The 22,675-nt window shown below is 37.6% G+C and overlaps 1 protein-coding gene across 1 annotated transcript in view; it reads right to left on the bottom strand.

Annotated features, from left to right (window-relative positions):
* The window catches only part of FAM83B (family with sequence similarity 83 member B), an 83,888-nt gene extending 62,408 nt beyond the window's left edge, over positions 1-21,480 (bottom strand). The window contains exons 1-2 of the mRNA XM_045843867.1: positions 21,376-21,480; positions 1,581-2,084 (exon numbers count right to left, since the gene is read on the bottom strand). Of these exons, the coding sequence (XP_045699823.1) occupies positions 1,581-2,024 (444 nt within the window). The 5' untranslated portion in view covers positions 2,025-2,084; positions 21,376-21,480. The remainder of the gene's footprint in view (positions 1-1,580; positions 2,085-21,375) is intronic.
* Positions 21,481-22,675: the final 1,195 nt, after the last annotated feature.

The raw sequence follows: 22,675 nt of genomic DNA, 5'->3' as shown, positions 1-22,675 counted from the left end.
ATTTTACCTTTATAAGGGCTCATATATATTGTTGACTTTTGTTCTGTTGTTTTACAAAATACAATTGTATAATTTGTTCAAAGAGCATAGGATAGTCCAGTTTTAAAAATACTCATGGTTCCAGTCAGGAAATTGAACTGATAGCTCAATTCATTCAATAAAAGTTTGGACACCTACCATGTGCCTGATTCTACAGCTAATTTTTAAAAACTGAAATAGATTAGTGCTTTCTATAATGTAATCCTGTTGAAGGAGTTAAAAATGCTTAAAAGTCAGTTTATTTGAATTCAAGAGGTTTGGGGGGAAAAAACACCTTACTTTTACAAAGCTTACATTTGATATTAGCCTCAGAACATTGTGTCTCCCTAATATGACTGTGGGGTTATTAGTTGCTTGTCTTAACAATCTGTCTTGTCACTGTAGATTTCAAGGATCTTGCATTTCTGTACTCCATAAATGCAAGCTTCTCAAGTATGTCTTGTTGACATGAAAGAAAGCAACCTCACCTATGTGTGCACCCTAAGGTCCCTTTTAGATTTAAATTTCTATATTGTATAATATCCATAATTAAGAAAAAGACACTTTATAGTTAAAAATCATAACTTTTCATTCATACATTTTAAAACTCTAGGTTGAGTTCAATAAACAACCAGGAAATTCTGTTATAGTCTCCTAAGTGCCTATCATGGTACTGATACATGTTGCTGAGACATGTTACAAGTCTCAGTAACTTTTACTTAATTGATTGAAGAAAATGTCTACAGTTTAAGCCCTGCCTGGCATAGCTCAGTGGATTGAGTGAGGGCTGCGAACCAAAGCATCGCAGGTTCAATTCCCAGTCAGGGCACATGCCTGGGTTGCAGGCCATGGCCCCCCGCAACCGTGCATTGATGTTTCTCTCTCTCTCTCTTTCTCCCTCCCTTCCCTCTCTAAAAATAAATAAATAAAATCTTTTTTAACATGTCTACAGTTTAATATGAGCTCTAAAACAAAATTTCTGAGATTTATAACCCAATATAAATATTTAATAAAGAAATACTGAGGCCCCAAAATGGGAAGTAACTCAGGGCCTTCCTTCAGAATTTTACATTATTATGCCTGATTTTATATTGTTTTCACACAACTCAGGAAATAAATAAGTAAATCTATGACTTATTCAATAGTATAAACTATATCCAGAGCAAAAATTAAGGCTCAGTCCTATTAAGAACAAAGAAAATTTCAGCAGATTTACCAGTAACATGTTTTCTTTCAGAGATTAAGCAAAATTTAAGTGCTTTGAATTTATAAATATGTCAAATCAGCTTATTCACTGTCCAGATTCGTTAGCCTTCAGGGACATAAGAATGTACAATACATTATCAAGAGAATGAACTCTCCACCATTAGCAGCAACTTCAGAACTCTCAAATATCTGCAAGATATGAAAAGTGCAATCCTCCTATATATCCATGTGTATATACCTTGAAAATATTAGGCATGGTTGATACATATAAAGATTATTTTAATATATATATGTGTTACACTATTACGATGCTTTTCCATGTTTCAATTTTTTGTTTAGAAATAAAAAATCATTACCTTTCTGGCTTCTTTTATCATTTTCCGAATAGTTTCCTTAATTGTAAGTAGTTGTGCTCTTGGTGGATGAAAGAGGAGGTCTATATGAGTGCCCCCTAAGAGTCCGGGCATCACGTAGGGCCAGCCTAAGTCAAGATCTGGAGCTTCCACATCAGACTCAATGGGCCAGTAAGTCCCTGAGGATGAGGTATCATCACAGGAATTATCAGTGCCATGTACTGTACTTTGTGCCATTTTCTGGACGTTTTTCAAAATATAATTAATTTCTTCCTCAGCTAGAAATTCTGATACTCGTTCCTTGGCAAGAAATTCATGGTATGCTTCTAACCCATGTTCAATCAGCGTATCAATGGCTACCCGGTACCATTCCTTGTAGTGAGGCTCAATGTAATTATCTGATTTACACTCATCATTCAGTGAGGACAGCATCGACGAGGTCTCCATGCTTGCGAGTGTTTGGCAGTACCACTTTCAAACATCCATCTGTGCAACAATGAGAAGTATCTGGGTGTTTGAAAAAAAGGAAAATTAAGATCAGTTAGAATTCTGTAATCAAATATTTTATAATTCATGTTAACCATTATTTTTACATTTACTCATTTCCACTACTTGTAGATCAGTATGGCATATATTTAATATCAAAAGTAGCATTAATTGCACCATAATTCGAAAACTACCACAAATAGATTTCCTTTTCATAGGCTATTAGTTGATTTTCCATTTCCAAGGCCTCCACTTTCAGCTTCTCACCTAAGGAAATACACTTTCCTTCTCTGACATCCAGGAAGTCTATCCTTCTTAACTTTAATCTGATACTACACATGGTGGTATCAGTTTCTATAAGCCTATTTGATTTTGGTTTTAAAATATTTAAAAAATAGAATTAGAATGCAATTAGTGCCTGGCCAGACAATGACATTAGTTTTTACTAATGTCATTTTACCTTTTATGCATATGATCACATACTGATGAAATATAAAAAGCACGAAACACTTGCTTTACAGGAATGTATTAATTAGCTGAAGAGGCAAAGTGCACACACACAAGGCTGTTTATTACCACTTCAAACAAAGCTGTTTATTGCCAAGGGCCAAATGAGCACTGCCGGCTACCTATGCTTTCAGATAAAAGCAAGTAGAAATCAATTCAGAATATAGGAGTTACAGAGATCCCTGCGCAGGAGGTGGGTTTCAGCTGAACCTGGGATGCCGAGTGAGAGCACAATCAGGTAGCAAGAATGAATATTTTCATCCCACATAAGAAGGAAAAACAAACAAAAGCACAAAACAGGTACGAGCTTGTACATTCAGGTCTTGTGAAAAAAACTTGGTCTTCCAGAAAGCAGGTTCCTTTTAGTAGGAGTAGGAGATAACACTGAATAGACACAATGGAGCCAGGTGTGGAGGGGCACAGGAGATTTTGTGATTCAGCAAAACCTGTGTTTGAAACAATTAGCCTGGCACTATCAGGGGAATGGAGGACAGAAAAGCAGCTAGGACAGTCTTTCAGCATTCAAATACCTAGTTAAGAAGTGACAAGTGTATTCCAGAGACAGTTCAAAGCAAGAACTCCTGAGATTTGATGGCTTGAGAGCATACAGGTGAAGAAATTTAAGACATTAAGATAATTAGGGATATCTCTGCGGAATCAAAATCAGCCTATTCAAGCTCACACCCCATCCTCCACAATGCCCCACAATGTTATTCATTCAATCACTCACCGTGTGAGATATTGGATTGGACTTTATCTCAATCAAATAAGGGACCTTCCAGTCTTTTGAAATCATGATCTCCACTATGTGGATTCAAATGAAGTACAACTCTATGATGTGCTACAAGCACTAAAGGACCGATTTGACCAAAAAAAAAATCTTTGTCAGTTTCCTGTCTCTAATTTAAAACATTCCTCTTAACAGCCTTTTCAGACTAAGGCCTACCAAAATTCAAATCCAATTTGGGAGGGTAACCAGGAACTATTACCATTTATTTACTCCTTCACTCTAAAAATGTAATAAGAGCCACTAATCATACAGAGAGGTTGAAAAGGAATGGACAATAGGGACACAAGTTCTACTGGGCAGGAAGGGACCGAAAAAGATCCAGCATATACTAAGCAGAGCTGAGGAGCAAAATAAAGGGTCTACTTTCCTGTTTTATTGGAGACAATCCTGTCCCTATGTCTAAGCTCAGAATTTTCACTGACACAGTCTAAAAGTATAGAAAGCCTAAGATTAAATCTGATATAATGAAGACTGAACATGTATATGCTACTGACATGTAGTGTTTAGAGTCCAGGGACATGGCTAAACATACTTTAGCATACTGGACAGCACCCATGTTAAGGAATTATCTGGCCCAAAATATCATGAGTGCCAAGGCTGAGAAATCTTCACCTTTCTCACTTCACATGCATGGTATCATACTACTAATGAATGACCTTTTCAGTGTTCATTAAAGTTCTCTTTTACATGTTATACTCATTTGTAACAAAGAAAAAGGGGTTTATCTACTTAACAATTCATTTGATTAAAGCACCCTTCCCTAAGGTTTACTAAGGTGTAATTTTCATTTGGTAATTTCAGCATATGACAGGATAAGCATCCGGTGATCACATGAAAATCACATCTACCATTCATAGCTATTAAAAATGGTAGTTAACTGCTGGTTGTTCAAAAAGAAATCTTGTTTTGTTAGCACTTATTTATTAGTTTTTAAAATTTAACTTTTGGCCCTGGCTGGTGTGGCTCAGTAGATTGAGCACTGGCCTGCAAACCCGGGGGTAGCCGGTTTGATTCCCAGCTGGGGCACATACCTGGGTTGCAGACCAGGTCTCCAGTGGTGGGGCATGCAAGAGGCAACCACACATTGATATTTCTCTCCCTCTCTTGCCCTCCTTTCCCCTCTGTCTAAAAGTAAATAAATAAAATCTTAAAAAAATAAAATTAACTTTTGAATTCCCATAATATGTGATATTATAAACCTATTACCTATTTGAAAGTTAAATGCATAAAGTACTTTTAAAAACTGTATTCTTTTCTGAGCTTCATCTATGCAAATATATACTTAGCTATGGTAAAAAAAAAATTCTTTCTTGAACTATGGGTGACCCAAGAAATCATAGAGATTAAGAGAACTATGAAAGCAAAATATACCCACAAAGACACACTTGAAAAGTTAATCACAAAAGAAACAACAATTGAAGATGAGAAAAAGAAATGAAACACTAAAACTTATCAAACAGTAATGCCAGATACAACCATACAATGCTGAAAAACACAGCAGAAAAAATGCAATAGCCTTGAACACGAAAGTTGAGACAGTGTGTACAAGGGTTAAAACAAGAAATAAATAACACTTGATGTTGTTCTCCTGAAGAAGCAGTACTCTAACCACTGTCTACAGATATGCATTTATCACAAGGGCTGTTTTTGTGAAGAAACAATCTACAAAGAAATTTTAAGGTAGAACAGCAAGGTAATGGCACTTGCATGAATGGCCACTGCAATAAAATAGCACCTGTATTTAGACACAGACTTAATACTGAACTCTCAAGCAATCACTGAACATTTGAAGGGCTTAAACTGAGGATAAAATACTGTTATGGGTAGCTCTTTATAAAATATAAAAGCACACTATTTTATTAATAATGATTAAACTTGCCCAGAATGTGTATTAACATATAGTTGATGAGTAGAGAAAAAAATAAAATCTCCCTATGAGGTGAATGCTGAAGCAACTACTAGGCTCATCTACTAGTTAAGTGACTCATTTCAGAAAAATAGTCTTATGTAATAACAGACTCACATCCATGCCTCATAACCATTACAAATTGCATTTAATACTGAATGTTTAGTGTCATTTTTGGGGAAGTATAATTTCCAAATGTTAAATATGTAAATACAAAGAATATAAAACAAGGTATAAAAAATTATATTTCAAAACAGTTTGGCAGTTTCATTTATAAAACTAAATATGCAAATGACTTATGATACCACAATGGCACCCTTGGGATTTATCCCAGAGAAATGAAAACTTATCTTCGCATAAAAACTGTCTATTAACGTTCATTGTGGCTTGATTCATAATAGCCCCAAATGGAAACAACCCAAATGTCCTTCCACAGGTGAATATTAAACTGCTGTACACTCATACTATGGGATACTAATCAGCAATAACATGCACGAACTACTGATGCACATTATAATGCAAATGAATGTCCAGAGAATTATGCTGAGTGAAAAAAATCAATCCGAAAAGATTACATGCTGCCTGATTCCAGTTATGACAAAGAAGTGGAGATTAGCTTAGTGGTTGCCAGGGTTCGCCTCAATGAGTCATTCTAAGGAGGGTGTGTGGAAGGAGAGAGGGTAAATGTCGAGTGGTGATGGAAATGTTGTATATCTTGACAGTATTAATGTCAGTGTATTGGTTGAGATAAAATATTATAGTTTTGCAATATGTTACTAGCAGGGAAAACTGAGAAAAGGATACAAAGAATCCCTCTGAATTATTTCTCTCAACTGCCTGTGTATTGACAATAATCTCAAAATAGAAAAGTACAATTAAAAAATCATACTGATGAGCAATCTCATGTACCTTGAATAGAAAAAAAAAAAAAAAGCAATAAGCCCTGGCTGGCGTAGCTCAGTGGATTGAGTGTGGGCTGCGAACCAAAGTGTTGAAGGTTTGATTCCCAGTCAGGGCACATGCCTAGGTTGCAGGCCACGGCACCCAGCAACCGCACATTGATGTTTCTCTCTCTCTCTCTTTCTCCCTCCCTTCCCTCTCTAAAAATAAATAAATAAATCTTTTTTAAAAAAAGGAAAAAAGCAATAAATAGAAGACAGAGTGATGACTTATTTGTAGGGTGAGACTGCCAGGTTCAAAGCCAGTTTGCCCAATTATGGTGAAGCTCTTGGACAGGTAACCTATGTCCAAAGGCTCAGTTTGGTCTTGTGTGGAAAGAAGAGTAACAGTAGTCTTCACCTTGCTGAGTCATTGTAATGAATAAATGAGATAAAGCAGCACTTGAAGTGCTTAGCTTTTAGCATTATTATTATTATTTTACATTTAAACAACTTGTTAATGTAAAATTGCTGTAAAGATACAAAAGAAATTGATCACAAAAGTTTTTTTAAGATGCGATAAAAGATTGTCATTCACGATTTCAGCAACTGCAGTATAAATAAATGGTCAAACCTACTGTCAATTTGTTTATGGTTTCTGATTGAGATTCACTGAAAAGACTTCTGAAATAATAAGTCAATAAAAATGTTTCAAAGAGAAATTACAAGGTTCTTAAATCACACATAATCTGAAGTTATAATTACTGTACTGAATTAATGTGCAAGCAGAAGACCCAAAGACAAGACCTGGAAAGGATCCTATGAGCTAATATCTCTGAGGTCCCTTTTCTGACTTCTATCTTAGGCTGTTTCTATTTAGCTACTGAACAGTGTTATAGGTTGAACTGTGTCAGCCAAGAAGGTATGTTCAAGCACAAATCCTCAGATCTTACTGGGAAATTGGGTCTTTTCTGTACATGTAATCAAATTAAGATAAGGACCTATTCAATTAGAGTGGGACCCAATCCAATATGACTAGTGTCTTTATAAGGAGAGAGTTGACACAGACAACTACACAGGGTTGAATCTAAGTGATTATAGAGGTAGAGATTGGAACTCTTAAGGGTTGCTGACAACATCAGAGCTAAGAGAAAGGCATGGGACACATTCTTCCCTAGAGTCTTCAAAGAAAACATGGTTCTGAGGACACCTTGGTTCAGGATAATGTACTACAAGCCTCTAGAATTATGAGAGAACAAATGCTGTTCATTTTTTTGTTAATTTTGTTGTTTTAATTTGTTACAGCAGCACCATGAAGATAATATAAATACACATAAAGGTGGCCTTTATTTTTAAACTGTAACATTTTAAAATAAAGGAACTTAATAAAAAATTAATTTGTCATTAAGAAATTATTTCAAGTACTTTTTCTAGCTTATGTGATGATATAAAACATTCTCTGACATAATTTTAATCTTCAGCAAATTTTATTAAAGAACATTTTACTGTCTTTCAAATATTAACAAAAAATCTCAAATCAATCTTTTTTGGAGTAACTGATCTTATGATGTTTATCAAAATGTCTACCTTTAGAATATGAGAAAATATTTCATAAAGGGTTGTTTCAGAATCCCTCTGTCTCATAAAATCATAATCTCTGGTTCACAACAGTTGAAAATCATATATCTCTTTATTCTTCAAAATTTTCACTACCAAGTTTGTGTTCATTTTTAATGTGATTGCCAGAAATTTAAGATAACAATTAAAACATTCAAGAGCTACTATTAAATTAAAAATTCACTCTAATAATACTCTAGCTGCCAAATACAATTTGATATCTAATTTGGCATTTAAACTTATTAAAAAATTCTAAGCTGGCTTCATAATGACATAAAAAACAATAGCCCCATGGCACAGCTTACATTCATCCAAAATATAATTTAATAATTTAATGCTCAAATTAATTTTATAAGTATCAAGTGAAAATTCCATTTCCTTATACCTAAACATTTCTTTATTTCCTTAATATCTTTTAATTGGGGATGAGGTGATGATATATCACTTCCCCACCAAAATAATTCCAGGGTTTCATTATACTGGCTCTTATTCAATGTATTTGTCAACTACAGTCTAAACTATAGTTCAGATATAAGAATATAAAGTCCTCCTATATATATTAATGATATTAAGACATTATCATTCACTATCATTTGGAAGCACTGACAAATTTCTGTAGAGAAATTCATAGAAAAAACAATAAACCCTTTACTTAGAGCATATACTCAATAGTCAAATTGCAGAGGAACAGTCTATCCATGGCTTAAGATGCAAATAAAATTAAAGCAAAATACTCTTTTCCCAACATCCAAACACCCAAGCATCTGTGCTGTGCCAAAGAGCTCCATCTCATCCTGGTTCTGATCAATGTGTGTAATAGGAATTAATTGAGATAAAGGCCTTCAACTTTATACCGGCCATAAAAACTTCTAAAACATAGTTAATAAAATAGGAAGGAGTTTCATTCATTAACAGGGCTCATTGTTCTCTTGCTTTCTTACTGAATACCTTTTTTCTGTATGTATTCAAGCAGAACACATATTTTTGACAGGATCCTACATTGTGTTATAAATTGGGTTTTGGGGCACCCTTTGCTTCTAAGATTATATTTATTTTGCCTGCTGAAAAGGTTTGTGATACCCACAAACTTGGTAACTTTGCCTGGAAGTAGAGAGGTGGTTAGGAAAGTGCTTCTTATTTTGGTGGGATAAGGAACTGCCTACCAACCCCCTTCCCAGTTTCTTCTGAGTCAGTCTTCACAGTTCAGCTTCATTTTTTTTATGTCAAATAAACATTATACTTTCTCATTTTCAAATGCAAAACAAACAAACAAAAAACTCAAGAAACCCAAAAGCCACCTCTAGTGCTTATAATAGCATGGAAAAATGCTCGCTATGATGCTATGTGAATAACAAGCAGACTACCAAACTACATAAGAACAAAATTATGATTAAAGAAATTCATGCAAAAACAAAAAGAAAAACATATACTTAAAAATAACTGATTGTCTTTAGTGGTGATTTTATGGCTCTTTTACATTTGGTAAAAAACATGTTTACCAAAGGTTTACCAATAAACATGTGGAGTTTTGCACTGGACAAAAAGAAAAGTTTTAAAAGAAAGAAATACCCTAATAGTTTTTATTTTTCACTTTAGAATATCTCCCTTTCTTTTCCTTCATGTACTATGTTGATTGTGACAGATCATTCAAAACTCTGCATATAAAATAGTTTAATATTAATAATTCTTACAAACACATGAGCAAATACAGAACATCCAGAAACTAAAGTTATATGGTTGAGGGACCATGAAGGAAAACATAAAAATAACTATATGCCCTTAATGAGGTCTCAGGAAGTGGCTCACTGATCCAGTGTCATCTCTAACTGTCAGGGGCCAGGAGTAGAGCCACTGCAAGCCACTGCAAGCCACTCCCGCAGCAATTCCTGCAGGTTACCACTTCTCGTGAATTAAATGCAGCATTCTCTCCCTTCTTCACTGTGATGGTAGAGATTGACTCTTAGCACAATTATTAATTATTAACATAATTGTTAAATAAACAATTTATGTCAGGGGACTTGAGGGGGCAGGGTGGGAAGGGTGGAGGGATTGAGCAAAAAAGAAAAAACTCGTGGACACAGACAATAGTTAGGTGATTGATTACCAGAGGGAAGGGGAGGAGGGGGGCAGTAGAAGAGGGGTTAGAAGAAGACTTGACTTGGGGTGGTGAACACACAATTAATACAGTGTACAGATGATGTATTATAGAATTGTGCACCTGAAATTTGTATAATTTTGTTAATCAGTGTCACCCCAATAAGTTCAATAAAAAGGAAAAATAAAAAATAAAAATAAAATGAAAAAAATAATATACTGCCTTAACAACAATGTAACAACATGAGAGTTGATCAAAGTGTGACAGACCCCCAAAATGCTGAAGTATCAACTTTCAGAATATGAAACAACCCATACAGAACTTTACAAGATTGAGGTACATTTCTGTTTATAAAAATGGAAGTTAGAATTTTGATAATACAAAATATTACCCATTTGTAAGTACAAACCCACTGAGTACCATAAAAATAATTAGATAAATCCACAGATCTTGGTCAAAAAATAAAAATACTAATTTCAAATGAGTACTTTGTCAGAAGAATAGATATGTTATTAAGTGTCATTTGGGGATTCTCCCAAAAACTTGTCCTTGAAATGTTTAATCATGTTAAAGTTATTCTGAACACAGTGCATTGAAATTAATTTTAATAAAATTCTAAGTCTTGTGCTTTTCAACAAAAGTGATAAAAGCTATAAAGCATGACTCATTTCTCTTATGTTTTTGGGTTTCAGTTCTGTTATTATGTGAACTTATTTCAGCAGAAAAAATTAAGTGGGTGTTTAAATGAATTATGAGTAAAGATGCTAATCACTAAAGTGAAATTGGAGTAAACTAAATATTCCAGAGTAGCCCTGAGAAGTTTAGAAATATTTTACAATTTAATAAAACAGAGCTGTGTGAGACTTAAATTTTTCAAATAAATCATCCAAATTCATACCCAAATTTTGGTTTCAAGAAATATATATATCGCCCTGACTGGTGGCTCAGTTGATTGGGTGTCCACCTCCCGCAAAGTGAAAAGCTGCCTGTTAGGTATCCGGTCAGGGCATGTGCCTTGGTTGTGGGTTAGGTCCACTGTCCCAGCTTGTGCAAGAGGCAACCGATCAATGTTTCTCTTTCACATCAATATTTCTCTCTCTCTCTTTCTCCCTCCCTTCCCCTCTCTCTAAAAATAAATAAATAAAATCTTTTTAAAAATGAAATATGTATATCTACTCTTAAGGCAGGTAAAACTTGCAACAGGATTAGGATTTTTTTTTTTTTTGAGAATGCTAAAGTGCTAGGGGAAATGACTTTTATTTTTTTAATCTTTATTGTATTTTTTTACATTACCTTTTAGGCTCTGTATACCCCCTCTCCCCATAATCATCCCATTGGTGTCCATGTCCATGAGTATTTTTTCTTTTTTGCTCAATCCCTCCACCCCCTAGCCACCCCCCACCTTCTCAGCTGTCATCCTGTTCTCCATCTATGAATCTGTCCCCATTTTCCTTGTTACCTCAGTTTGTTCATTAGATTCCATGTATGAGTGAAACTTCTTCAAATGCCTTAAAAGTTACTTGTTTTCCTGTTGTCCAGACTTGAACTTGGGAGCTTTACTCATCTCTACTGTGAAGATTAATAAATAGAAATCTCATTTAAAAATGGATTCAAGCCCTGGCCAGTGTGGCTCAGTTGGTTAAAACATCCTCCCATACAAAGGTCATAGGTTTGATTCCTGGTCAGGGCACATACCCAGCTTGTTGGTTTGATTCACAATTCACAGTAGCGACCTGTTCCCAGTATGGATGCATATAAAAAGGCAACTAATCAATGTTTCTCTCTCACACTGATGTGTTTCTCTCTTTCTCTTCCACTTTCCCGTCCCCTCACTCTAAAAGCAATAAAAGAAATGTCCTGTGAGGATATTTCTCACAGTGAGGATAAAAACAAACAAGCAAACAAACAAACAAAAAAAACAGAAAAAAAAAAAGATTCCAGAGGTTAGAAGAGAGAACTCTCATGAGTCTCATAAGACACCACAGGAAGTCATGTACCTACCTTGCATCTCCAATAGGAAGTGATACTACTTTACTACTACTACTTGCCCAGAAACAGCCCAGCCATTGAAACATCACTATACTTTTAACTTTCAGTTTCCTCCAATGGACTCTTTCTTTACAACAGTTCTTCCCAAGTCCATTAAAGAGGATTCTCCCTTCTAGGATTGCGCTTGGTTTGCCATTAAACTGCATGTCCTGAATTGCAATTCTCTGTTGAACTCAATAAACTCATTTTACTGGAGAATTATTTGGTTATTTGTTTAAGAATAATCCTCTGTCACCCTGGCTGGTGTAGCTCAGTGGATGGAGTGCAGGCTCAGAACCAAAGCATCGCAGGTTCGATTCCCAGTCAGGGCACATGCCTGGGTTGCAGGCCACGGCACCCAGCAACCACACATTGATGTTTCTCTCTCTCTTTCTCCCTCCCTTCCCTCTCTAAAAATAAATAAATAAAATCTTTAAAAAAAAAGAAATTCAGAACCATATTTACACCATGGTCCCATAAAAAAAAATAATCCTCTGTCAATTCTCTCCCCAGGATATCTCATCAAGTCTTACTTCAGGAAATAACATATATCCACAGATGAATCGCAAATCTCCAGATTTGACTGGTCTCCTAGGTTCCAGACTCATATGTTCAAGTGGTTTTCTGGACACCTCCCTGGATATCTGACAGGTTTTCTTTCTTTACATTTAATATGCCCAAGTTAATTCCTATAAAAGGATATTTGCACTAGTTGTTCCATCTGCCTGGAAAGCTCCTTATTTTCATTCCTAACTTAGTCCCATGGCACCTCCTTACAGAGGCCTTTTAGGCTACCCATTTTAAAAAGAACCTACCCTCTCTGCCATGCTTAATTCTATCATCTGACTTTATTTAACTTATAGCACTTATCATTATGTAAAATAATAAAGGTATCTGTTTACTTGCCACTGCCTGTATCCCCCTCACTAGAATGGAAGCTCCTCAAAGGCCACTTTGCTATTATATTCTTAATTTGTCAGTGCCCCTGTCATTAGTTATTGCATATTTTGAGTATCATGGCTGTCTTGGATAAGGTCTGTTGTCTTGCATTTCAAGTACATTGGGATCTATGTTCCATTCTTTACTCATTGGGCTTCATAAAGGAGAAGTAACTAGGGATCTATCAATCAATTAATCTACCCACCTACCTACCTACCTGTCTATCTATCTGTCCATCCATCACCTCACTTGTTTGCCTGCCTCTCCTCCGCACTTCACAAAACTGATCCACAGTTCCTGATTGCCACAGGAAGTATGGTTCAGGACCATTCAATCTGTGTGTGAATCTTAGTATAATTTGTAAAAAGAATTTATATATTTTTTAAAGATTTATTTATTTATTTATTTTTAGAGAGAGAGGAACAGAAGGAGAAAGAGAAGGAGAGAAACATCAATGTGTGGTTGCCTCTTGTGCACTCCCTACTGGTGAGCTGGCCCCACAACTCAGGCATGTGCCTTGACTGGGAATTGAATCAATGGCCCTTTGGCTCGCAGGCTGACACTCAATCCACTGAGCTGCACAAGCCAGGGCTATAAATTTAAATGAGTGCAACTCAGACAATGGAGACCCATGAAATGAACTGTCGAACATGTGTCATATGCACTCATCTATTTAAGACAATGAAGTCAGGGACTTCTGGTCAAGATGGAGGCATGGGTAGACATGCTTCACTTCTTCATGCAACCACAGAGAGAATTACAACTATATCTCAAAACTGATAACAACCATAACTGTCAGAAAATCAAGCTGTATGCAAGTGGGACCAGACCACCAAGGATTTGAGGAGGCCACATTTATCCAGACAGGTACATTTTCTAAGACAGGGAGTCAAAGCAGCTCTACCTAATACACAGGAGCAAACACAGGGAGGCTGCCAAATTGAGGAGACAAAGAAACATGGCCCAAATGAAAGAACGGGAGAAAACTCGAGGAAAAGAATTAAACAAAACTGAGATAACCAAACTATCACATGCAAAGTTCAAAACACTGGTGATCAGGATGCTCAAAGAACTCAATGACTATGGCAAAAACATAGAGGAAGAAATGAAGGTTACACTAAGTGAAATAAAGAGAAATCTACAAGGAACCAACAGTAGAGAGGATGAAGCCAAGAATCAAATCAATAATTTGGAACATAAGGAATGAAAAGGCATTCAATCAGAACAGCAGGAAGGAAAAGAATTAAAGAAAAACAAAACAAAACAAAAAATACTAGGGTTGGCTTAGAAACCCCTGGGACAACTTTAAATGTGCCAACATCTGAATCATAGGGATGCCAGAAGGAGAAGAGGAAGAGCAAGAATTTGAAAACTTATTTGAAAAAATAATGGAAGAAAACTTCCCTAATTCGGCGAAGGAAAAAGATATTCAAGTCCAGGAAGCATGGAGAGTCCCAAACAAAATGACACAAAGAGGACCACACCAAGACACATCATAATTAAAATGCCAAAGGTTAAAGATAAAGAAAGAATCTTAAAAGCAGCAAGAGAAAAGCAGAGAGTTACCTACAAAGGAGTTCCCATATGACTATCAGCTGATTTCTCAAAAAAAAATTTTGCAGGCAAGAAGGGACTGGCAAGAAGTACTCAAAGTGATGAAAAGCACGGACCTACAACCTCGATTGCTCTCTTCAGCAAAGCTATCATTTAGAATGGAAGGGCAGATAAAGTGCTTCCCAGACAAGGTAAAACTAAAGCAGTTCATCATCGCCAAGCCATTATTACATGAAATGTTAAAGAGACTTATTTCATAAAAAGAAGAAGATCAAAACTATGAACATTAAGAGGGCAACAAATTTACAACTATTAACAACTGAATTAAAAAAAAAAAAACAACTAAGCAAACAACCAGAACAGGAACAGAAGCATAGATATGGAGATCATTTGGAGGGTTATCAGCTGGGAGGGGGAGGAGGAAGGATGGGGAAAAGCTTCAGGGATTAAGAAGCATAAATGGTAGGTACAAAATAGACAGGGGGATGTTAAGAATAGCATAGGATTGGAGAAGCCAAAGAACTTACATGCACCATCCATGGACATGAACTAAGGGTGGGGATTGCTGGAGGGGTGCAAAAGGGAGAAATGAAGACAACTGTAATAGTATAATCAATAAAATATATTTAAAAATAAAAAAGTAAAATACCTATCATTAAAAAAAAGATAATAAAGTAAATCTTGGTATATATTCACATTTACAGAGGGACAGGTTATGTAGGAAAACCTAATAAATATATGCTCCAATATGAACTATTGAAGTGGCTTTCTGAATATATTTAACAAAACAGCATACTTCATCTATGAAAAAGTGAAAGTTTGCAAATTAAATGCCTTAAGTAAATGTGTTTTGCTTAGGTATGTTAGGAACAGCTATAAAAAGTCAAGTGTTATAAATATTTCATGGCAAAAAAAATCCCCCAATCTTGGACTATTAAAAAATAGAGGTTTAAAAACAGCAATAATGTGAAAATTGTAAAAGTGGGCAGAAATTTATTTGATTAAAATGCCAAAAATATTAAATGTCAATAATACATCTAGTCAGAAAAGATTTAATTTTAATTTATGTAAAGAACCACATATATAATCAAAATATCCAAAACAATCTCACTGTGTAGCAATCCTTTATTAGTCTTTTCCCCTAGGATTCACTTTTAATCAAATCTGCTTATACAGCTATATCACAGTTGAAATAAAGTGATCCACTTTTGTTTTCCCCCAGAAATTCCCCAAAAAGTCTGATTGGAAAACTACCCCACACTAGTTCAGACCTTTTATTGTCTTCAAAGAATCTCCTTTGGCTCCTCTCGCTTGTTTATAGAACACTAGCACACACTGAAATGAATCAATACACTGGAAGTGAATACATCTTTAAAAGGGTAAAAGGCTGCTGGATTTGTATAGATGCACTTCTAAGTTTTGTAGGTTACATGTAAACCTAGAAATTGTGAAGAGGTTACTCTTCACAATTGTGCTTCATTCCTCTGACAGTGGTTCGAACATGGAAGACTATAAAGACTGAGACAAAGCTGATGTTTACAAAACTCTGGTTACAGTTGCCTAAACCAGACCTGACTCAGAAAGTGTGCCTGCCAGCTCCTTGTGTCACTTTCATTTGTCCTTATGGCCCGTGTAAAGGGGAAGAGGATTGCATGGCCACATGGTATCATGACTATCAGTGGCGATTTTTCATTCCGCATAATTTACTTGTGTGTGTACATGTGTGCAGGGGTGTGAATCTTGCTCTTTCCACCCCTTTGCTGTTCATAGTTGTGATTTCAAAGGCAGGAATCATCTCTTAGTCTCTCAACTTAGATCCCACCCCAAAAGTGTGGCTAATATTTACCAATTCATACAAAATACATTTTTAACTGGGACTACCTTGGCACTCTTCTGAAGGTATTATTGTCATATTATCTAAAACTATGTTTTCTTTGCCTCAGTTTCAACTGTCTTCTATACAAGTCAAGAAAATTACTCACATGAAATATATACAAAATAAATTGAACTACTTGTGACCTTCCCCAAATGATGGTATCACTATGTTGTGATATTAAAATAAAAGACAATTAGTTTCCCAAACTCAAATACTAATGATTTTATTAAGTCGTTCACTCTATGTATGATACATAAACATACCTACTTAGGATGCTAATGCCCCAGCTTTCTGGCGAATCATATTTTGGATTCAATACCCTTGAAAAGATTTTATGCTCTTTAAAATTTCTCACACTAACTCTTCTACATGTAAGATTTAACCCACTAAAAGGGAGTATATCTTCTCTAAAAACAAATACAGAATTTTACCCTGACCAGGTAGACCAGGTTTACCCTAACCTACCCTGAGGTTCAGTAGGTTATAGCATCATCCTGCTACACCAAGGCTGCAGGTTTTATCCCTCCCCAGGGCACATACAAGAATCAACCAATAAATGTGTAAACAGGTGAAACAACAAATTGATGTTTTTCTCTCTCTCCCCCTCAAATTAAAAAATAAATAAATAAAAATAAAAACATAATTTAAAATAGCTTGAAGACCCCATCTCAATAACGAAGCTCTGAGTCAAGGCTTTGAGTATGCTCCAGTGTGACTGCTTTGTGAAATCACACTTTTAGATATGAGTATACTTACTAGAATTGGTCTAGTATTATACAAATAAACACTTTTGCAATAAAGCACTTTCTATATTACTTTCAATATAGATAAACTGATGAGGTTTTCTTTTTGCTTGGCATTAAACATAGGAAATGTAGACTTCTGTCACAATTTAAAATTTTTTTGGTATCATATTTACACTGAGATTAATTTTAAAGAAAAGTCCAGTTATATTTATGAGTGGTCCCTACTTAGTTCTTTGGACATTTGAATTTTTCTGTATTAGACACTGATACTTTACCTTTTCTGTGATAAATTTGGTGTTTAATCCATCAATTAACATGTTTTAATAAACTGCATAGTGAGGCTATCAGCATGTCAATATGCAGTTTTAGGCAATGAGGTAGAAGATGTCACTTTTTAGTGCTTTGAAAACAGCCTTTTCTTACCAAAGTGAGTAATGCTTATATAATCAAAGAAGCAACCTGATGACAAAAAAAAAAGAACTAAGGCCCTTTGAAATAAAAATTTGACAATAGAAGTAGAAATAATGAGTTTCCCATGGATACTCTGTGAAGATCTTAGTTAACATTATTTTATGGCACCCTCAATGAGAAGTGATCACAGAGAATTTTAGATTAGAATGTGACATGCTCATTATCATGTAGTCCAAACTCTTCACCATGCAGTTAAAATCCTGAGGGGCCAATGGAATTTAAGTACTTGTCCAAAATCACAACTAACTCAGATCTGTTAATATTCAATTTTCCAAATGATTAATGAACATACACAATATCTGATGAGACCTTCAGAGACTATGAAGAATGTTTTAAGTAAATGAACCTGATCCATTAATTTCTGTTTGTACTTATTAATGATACTTGAGAACCCCACGGTGAACTTCCTGAGGCTCAGAAACAGTACCTTGTTATCTTCATACCCCGAGAGTGGAACACATTGCATGATGCAAAACTGTCAATATATATGTTTAATGAATGGATGGATAGAATGCAAATTCAGTTAAGACCTTCGGATATCATGACTGTATAGCTTTCGTATGAATTCTTTAAAATGGGCCACTGACAGAAACATGGGGATTACACCTGACCCTCTGCCATACTCAAGAGACTGACCACCCACCTTAATTTCCCCAGGGAAGGTCACAGTCTACAGATTACTTGATACATAGCTCAAAAGATAAATAGCATGTATGTGCCTTTAGGGGACATCTGGCATCTCTCCTAAGGACTTTGTGAAAATAAAAACAAAATACAAACTGGGTAGTAATTAGATGTCCCCAGAGAAAAATGCTCCTCATATCATTCATGATAATGTTATTCAAGTACTTCCCAACATCAGTGTACCCAAAGGGGGAGAAAATTCCTTACATTTAGGTCATCTCTCCAACCCAGGCTTATCTTCCTTACAGCATCATAGCTGCTGAAAACGTCTTTTGCCTCCCTGATCTCCACCCCTACCTCCTTGCATAGCCTCCTGACTCCTTGGTAAACCCTCCTCCCCAAGCCTCACGCCAAAGTGCTCCCACTCCACTTACCCCCTTTGTCCCACACATGCCCTTTCTGTTGGAGTTCACCATGCCCTAGCTCCTGTGTCACTGCCCCACAGTGCTCAGTCTCCAAGGACTGGCAGTGCCTATCCCTCTGGGAACCCTACTCACCCCTGTAGGCTGTGACAGACACCTCAAAATAGTGTCCAAGTCCACTGGCGCACCTCTGTAGGAAGGAGGCACCACCTGAAGGCTCCAACACATTTTCTCAGAGAAATGTTGATGGAATGATTTTTTGATGGAGCTTAGGTATTATTTGTACACAATTTAACTTATTTGTATAATATGGTATCCTTAAAATCAAAACCAACATTTAGAACTACCATATTTTGCCATGTACAATGTGCACCCATGGTTTGTGCACATTACACACAGGACTGTTATATCTGTCATGACACCCCTAGTATGTAATCATTATACACATGTATAATGTGCATACTTATCTTTCCCTCAAAAATTTGGGAAAAAATGCACATTATATACAGTAAAATGTGGTATATTTCCATGGGGGGCTGATAAGGAGGGAATGCATTCTGACTTTAAATGATAAATTCACCAACAAAGTTCTAAAATACATTCCATTTCCAAATTAGAAATAATTAAATGAACAAAAATACATTTCATAGGTAACAGTAGCATTATGTTTAACACATTCTGGGAATGGTGAAACATCCCTGGAGCACTGATAGTTGGTAAGTTACAGAGGAACAGACATGCAAACCTACCTAACTAGCTAAACAAGCCCGACTTGTAATTTTACAAGTAATATGTTAAATTAACCTAACTGGAGCCTTTTCAAAAGCCCTCCACCAACCAGATTTATGTTATGGAAGAGGCCTGGTTGACTGAGGTCACATTTTCACCACAAGATTCTGTGGACTTAAAGTACAATATTACTCATTATTGAATAATGTAATTGAATGGGAAACAGATAATTGAGTTGTTGCAGGGTGACAGTCAAGAAAATACTCAGTGTATGAACCTCCACCATAAACTGTAAGGGGCTATGGTATCAGGAGGGGACATGATAAAAACAATAATAATATTAACCCATCCCAAGAGTTTTTTTCAGTTTTAGGTAAAGTAATAATCTCCATAGAATAATCACAAGAGACATCACTGAGTCAGCAACCAGAGGTGTGGTTTGTCTGCATCTGTGCAATCTCTTCCAGCAACTGTTCTACTGGTGATGCTTCCCACAATACCTTCTGAACATCTGCGGTCTAGAATGTGCCAGCCATAAAGGCAGGATCCACCCAGCCCCTCAGGCAAGCTCTGCAGGGTGCAGTCAGCACCCGCAATAGGTGTGACCTGAGCGCAAAAGCAAGGGGGGGTGGAATTTGGAACAGAAATCTGTGCGGGCTTCTATCATTCTGGGAACTGTAGGAAGACTGGGAGAAAACCAACAAAACAAAGGACCCTCTTTCATCCTGTTTCACACCATTCTCATTCTTTATTTTGAAAAAAACAAAAAGACCAGCTTTCTGTCCTCACAAGTTTCTTTCATCACTATCCCATTGCTTGTCAGGACTGATTCAGCCTCAGTCATGGATTTCCCTGGGGCCCTACCATTTGTTGGGGATGAGAAAGAAAAGAAGGGAGGTGCCTGTCAGTAAGAAACCTGGCAAAATGTCCAGCAAGTAGGAATCTGGAAATGAGGTATTGAACATCACAGCCTAGCCTAGACTGCTTGTCACCAGCCTGGCTTTTTCTTAATGTTCTGGCCTCGTTGGTTCTCACATCTACCTTAAAGTCAGAAACCCTATAACCTCATCACCCCACGCACAGTCAACAGGCTATCCTGTGTTCCCATCACCTCCCGCCCGCAGGGGTGTCCAACCAGCCGGCCACGTGCGGCCCAGGATGGCTGTGAATGTGGCCCAGTACAAAATCATAAATTTACTTAAAACTTTTCCTTCTTTGTCCATCAGTTTTCATTAGTGTTTGTGTATTTAATGTGTAGCCCAAGACAACTCATCTTCTTTCAGTGTGGCCCAGAGATGCCAACAGGTTGGACACCCTAAAGCATTATCGTCTCTTTCCAGATCCATGCTTTCAACTAACACACGCACAAGGTCTGCCTCCTCACCCACTACATATCAGTGATAATTCTCTCAACATGTCACAAAGAATAAGACTAAAGTTTCCAAGTACTTTTCCAGGAGCACCTAGTCACATGTTCCTTTTAAGGTCACTACCACCTAGAACAGTGGTTCTCAAAATCGGATACAGTATATACCACAATCTCGTGGCAAACGAATCAAGGACACAGGGTCTCCACTATTCTGGAGGCGGAAGTGGGGTTGGATACAAATAATTTTTTTTTCTCAAGAAAAACTTTTCCAATCCTGCCCCTCACACGAGATGTAAAGAATACCCCACGCAGCTCTGCAGCCTAGGCTCCTACCTGCACTTCCCGCCGTCCACCCCTTACACTCGAGCCTCTCCACTTCCACCCTTTGCTTCTTCCCTCAATGCTCTCCCCAGCCCTTCTCCCAGGTCCTCCGCAGCCCCTGAGGAAGAGGAAACAAATCTCGCGTCTACGGGGGGGCGGCGCCCGTCCCTGGGGAAACAGAACCCACCCCTGTTGACACTTAACTTCTCAAACTTTCCAACTCCCTCTCCCGTCCACTACGAGGAAAGAAAAGTAGACAAGGCACAGGAGACAGAACACGCTGCACCCTAATGGTCTTTGCTCAGGAGCGCGGGCTTTCCTTCCCCTCTGCGGGGCCGGGCCCAGGTGGGGACCGACCCTGGCCCCTGGCGTAAGCCGCCGCCCTGAGCCCCTTCCGCGCCACCCGACTGCACCGGGAGGGGAGCGAAAGCCCCACTCACCTCCAGCAGCGCTCGAATCCGCGCGCAGCCGCGCCCGCCGCCGACGGTGTGCGGCCCAGGAAGCGGCGAGCGGGAGGGAGGGGAGGGGAGAGGAGAGGAGGTACCTGCGGAGCGTCAGGTCAGCGGAGGGCAGCTTTTTCCGGCCCGAACCGCGCCCGGCGCCCCCGGGGCTTGGTGCGGAGCAGAGTGAGGGCGGGCGTGGGGACCGGTTACAACAAGTCCGAAGTGTCACACCAAACTCCGTGCAGCCAAGAAAGGGCCTTGGAACCTGTCTGAACTCAAAACCCAATCCTCTACCAACAAAGTAGAGAGCTTTTCTTTACTATCCGGTCTTGTAACTACCTAGCAATTACAAGTCCCCACACCTCGGCCACTGCGAGCGGAGACAGTGGCGCTCACCTGGGCAGGGGGTAAACCTCGAGGAGTAGGGCTATACTCCCATTTCCCGCCCTTCCCGGCTCCGGAATGCTCCAAACGGTGGCCCAGTGCGCTGCAGGGCTAGATCCAGGGTTCCACCACCAAGGAGAGAGTGGGGCGGATCCAACCCGCGGTTGATAATTCCAATCAGCAGCCAGCAATGCAGACCCCTACCCAACCACCTGAGTGTTTCCGGGCTTGGAAGTGGAAAAGTGGAAGAAAAAGTGCTTGTGCGTTTATCTTTTTATCTGAAAGAAGAATTTGAAGTATCATTAAAGATTTGGTTCAGACTTCAGACTGCCTTGGTTACTGACTTGGAATGAAAAAAACACTGCTTTAAATAGGAACACCTGAATGATAAGCAGGTTACTCTCGATGAGGGGCTATGGAGCAACGTTATGGAATTAGAGTTTTTATAATTTGGTTTTAATATAAAAACAGCAATTAATAAAATTTACTTTTATTTCTTTGTCTACATCTCAGTTACTCAGCCATAATTGTTTCTAGTAATTGTATAACCATATTGTCCTCAAGATGTAGCCATTAGCAGCAATCGACAAAAATGAAGCCTCTTACTGGAGGAATGAAAGTAAGGGTAGTTAGGCATATTTTAAGGTTCCAGCATGATATGTAAATTACCATTAAATGAAATTGACCTTAAAAATGACTTTTCTGGCTATTGTGCTCTGAATGAAACACTTGGGGAAATGCTAAACTGTTGCGATCTGAAATAGGTTTTGACTGAAGAGGAGATTTGGACGGGGGAATGAGATTTGCATATTCTTAGAGCAAAGGCCAAAGGCAGAAAGTAAAAGCAACTTCCAGAGCAATAACAAAACTAAGATTCCAGACTTTGGGCATCTGTGATCTATACTTTTTTCCT

Source organism: Phyllostomus hastatus, unplaced genomic scaffold (assembly GCF_019186645.2).
Source record: "Phyllostomus hastatus isolate PE091 unplaced genomic scaffold, TTU_PhHast_1.1 phas_contig_40, whole genome shotgun sequence".
NCBI classification, from domain to species: Eukaryota; Metazoa; Chordata; class Mammalia; order Chiroptera; family Phyllostomidae; genus Phyllostomus; species Phyllostomus hastatus.
This window is presented reverse-complemented; position numbering and strand designations above follow the sequence as displayed.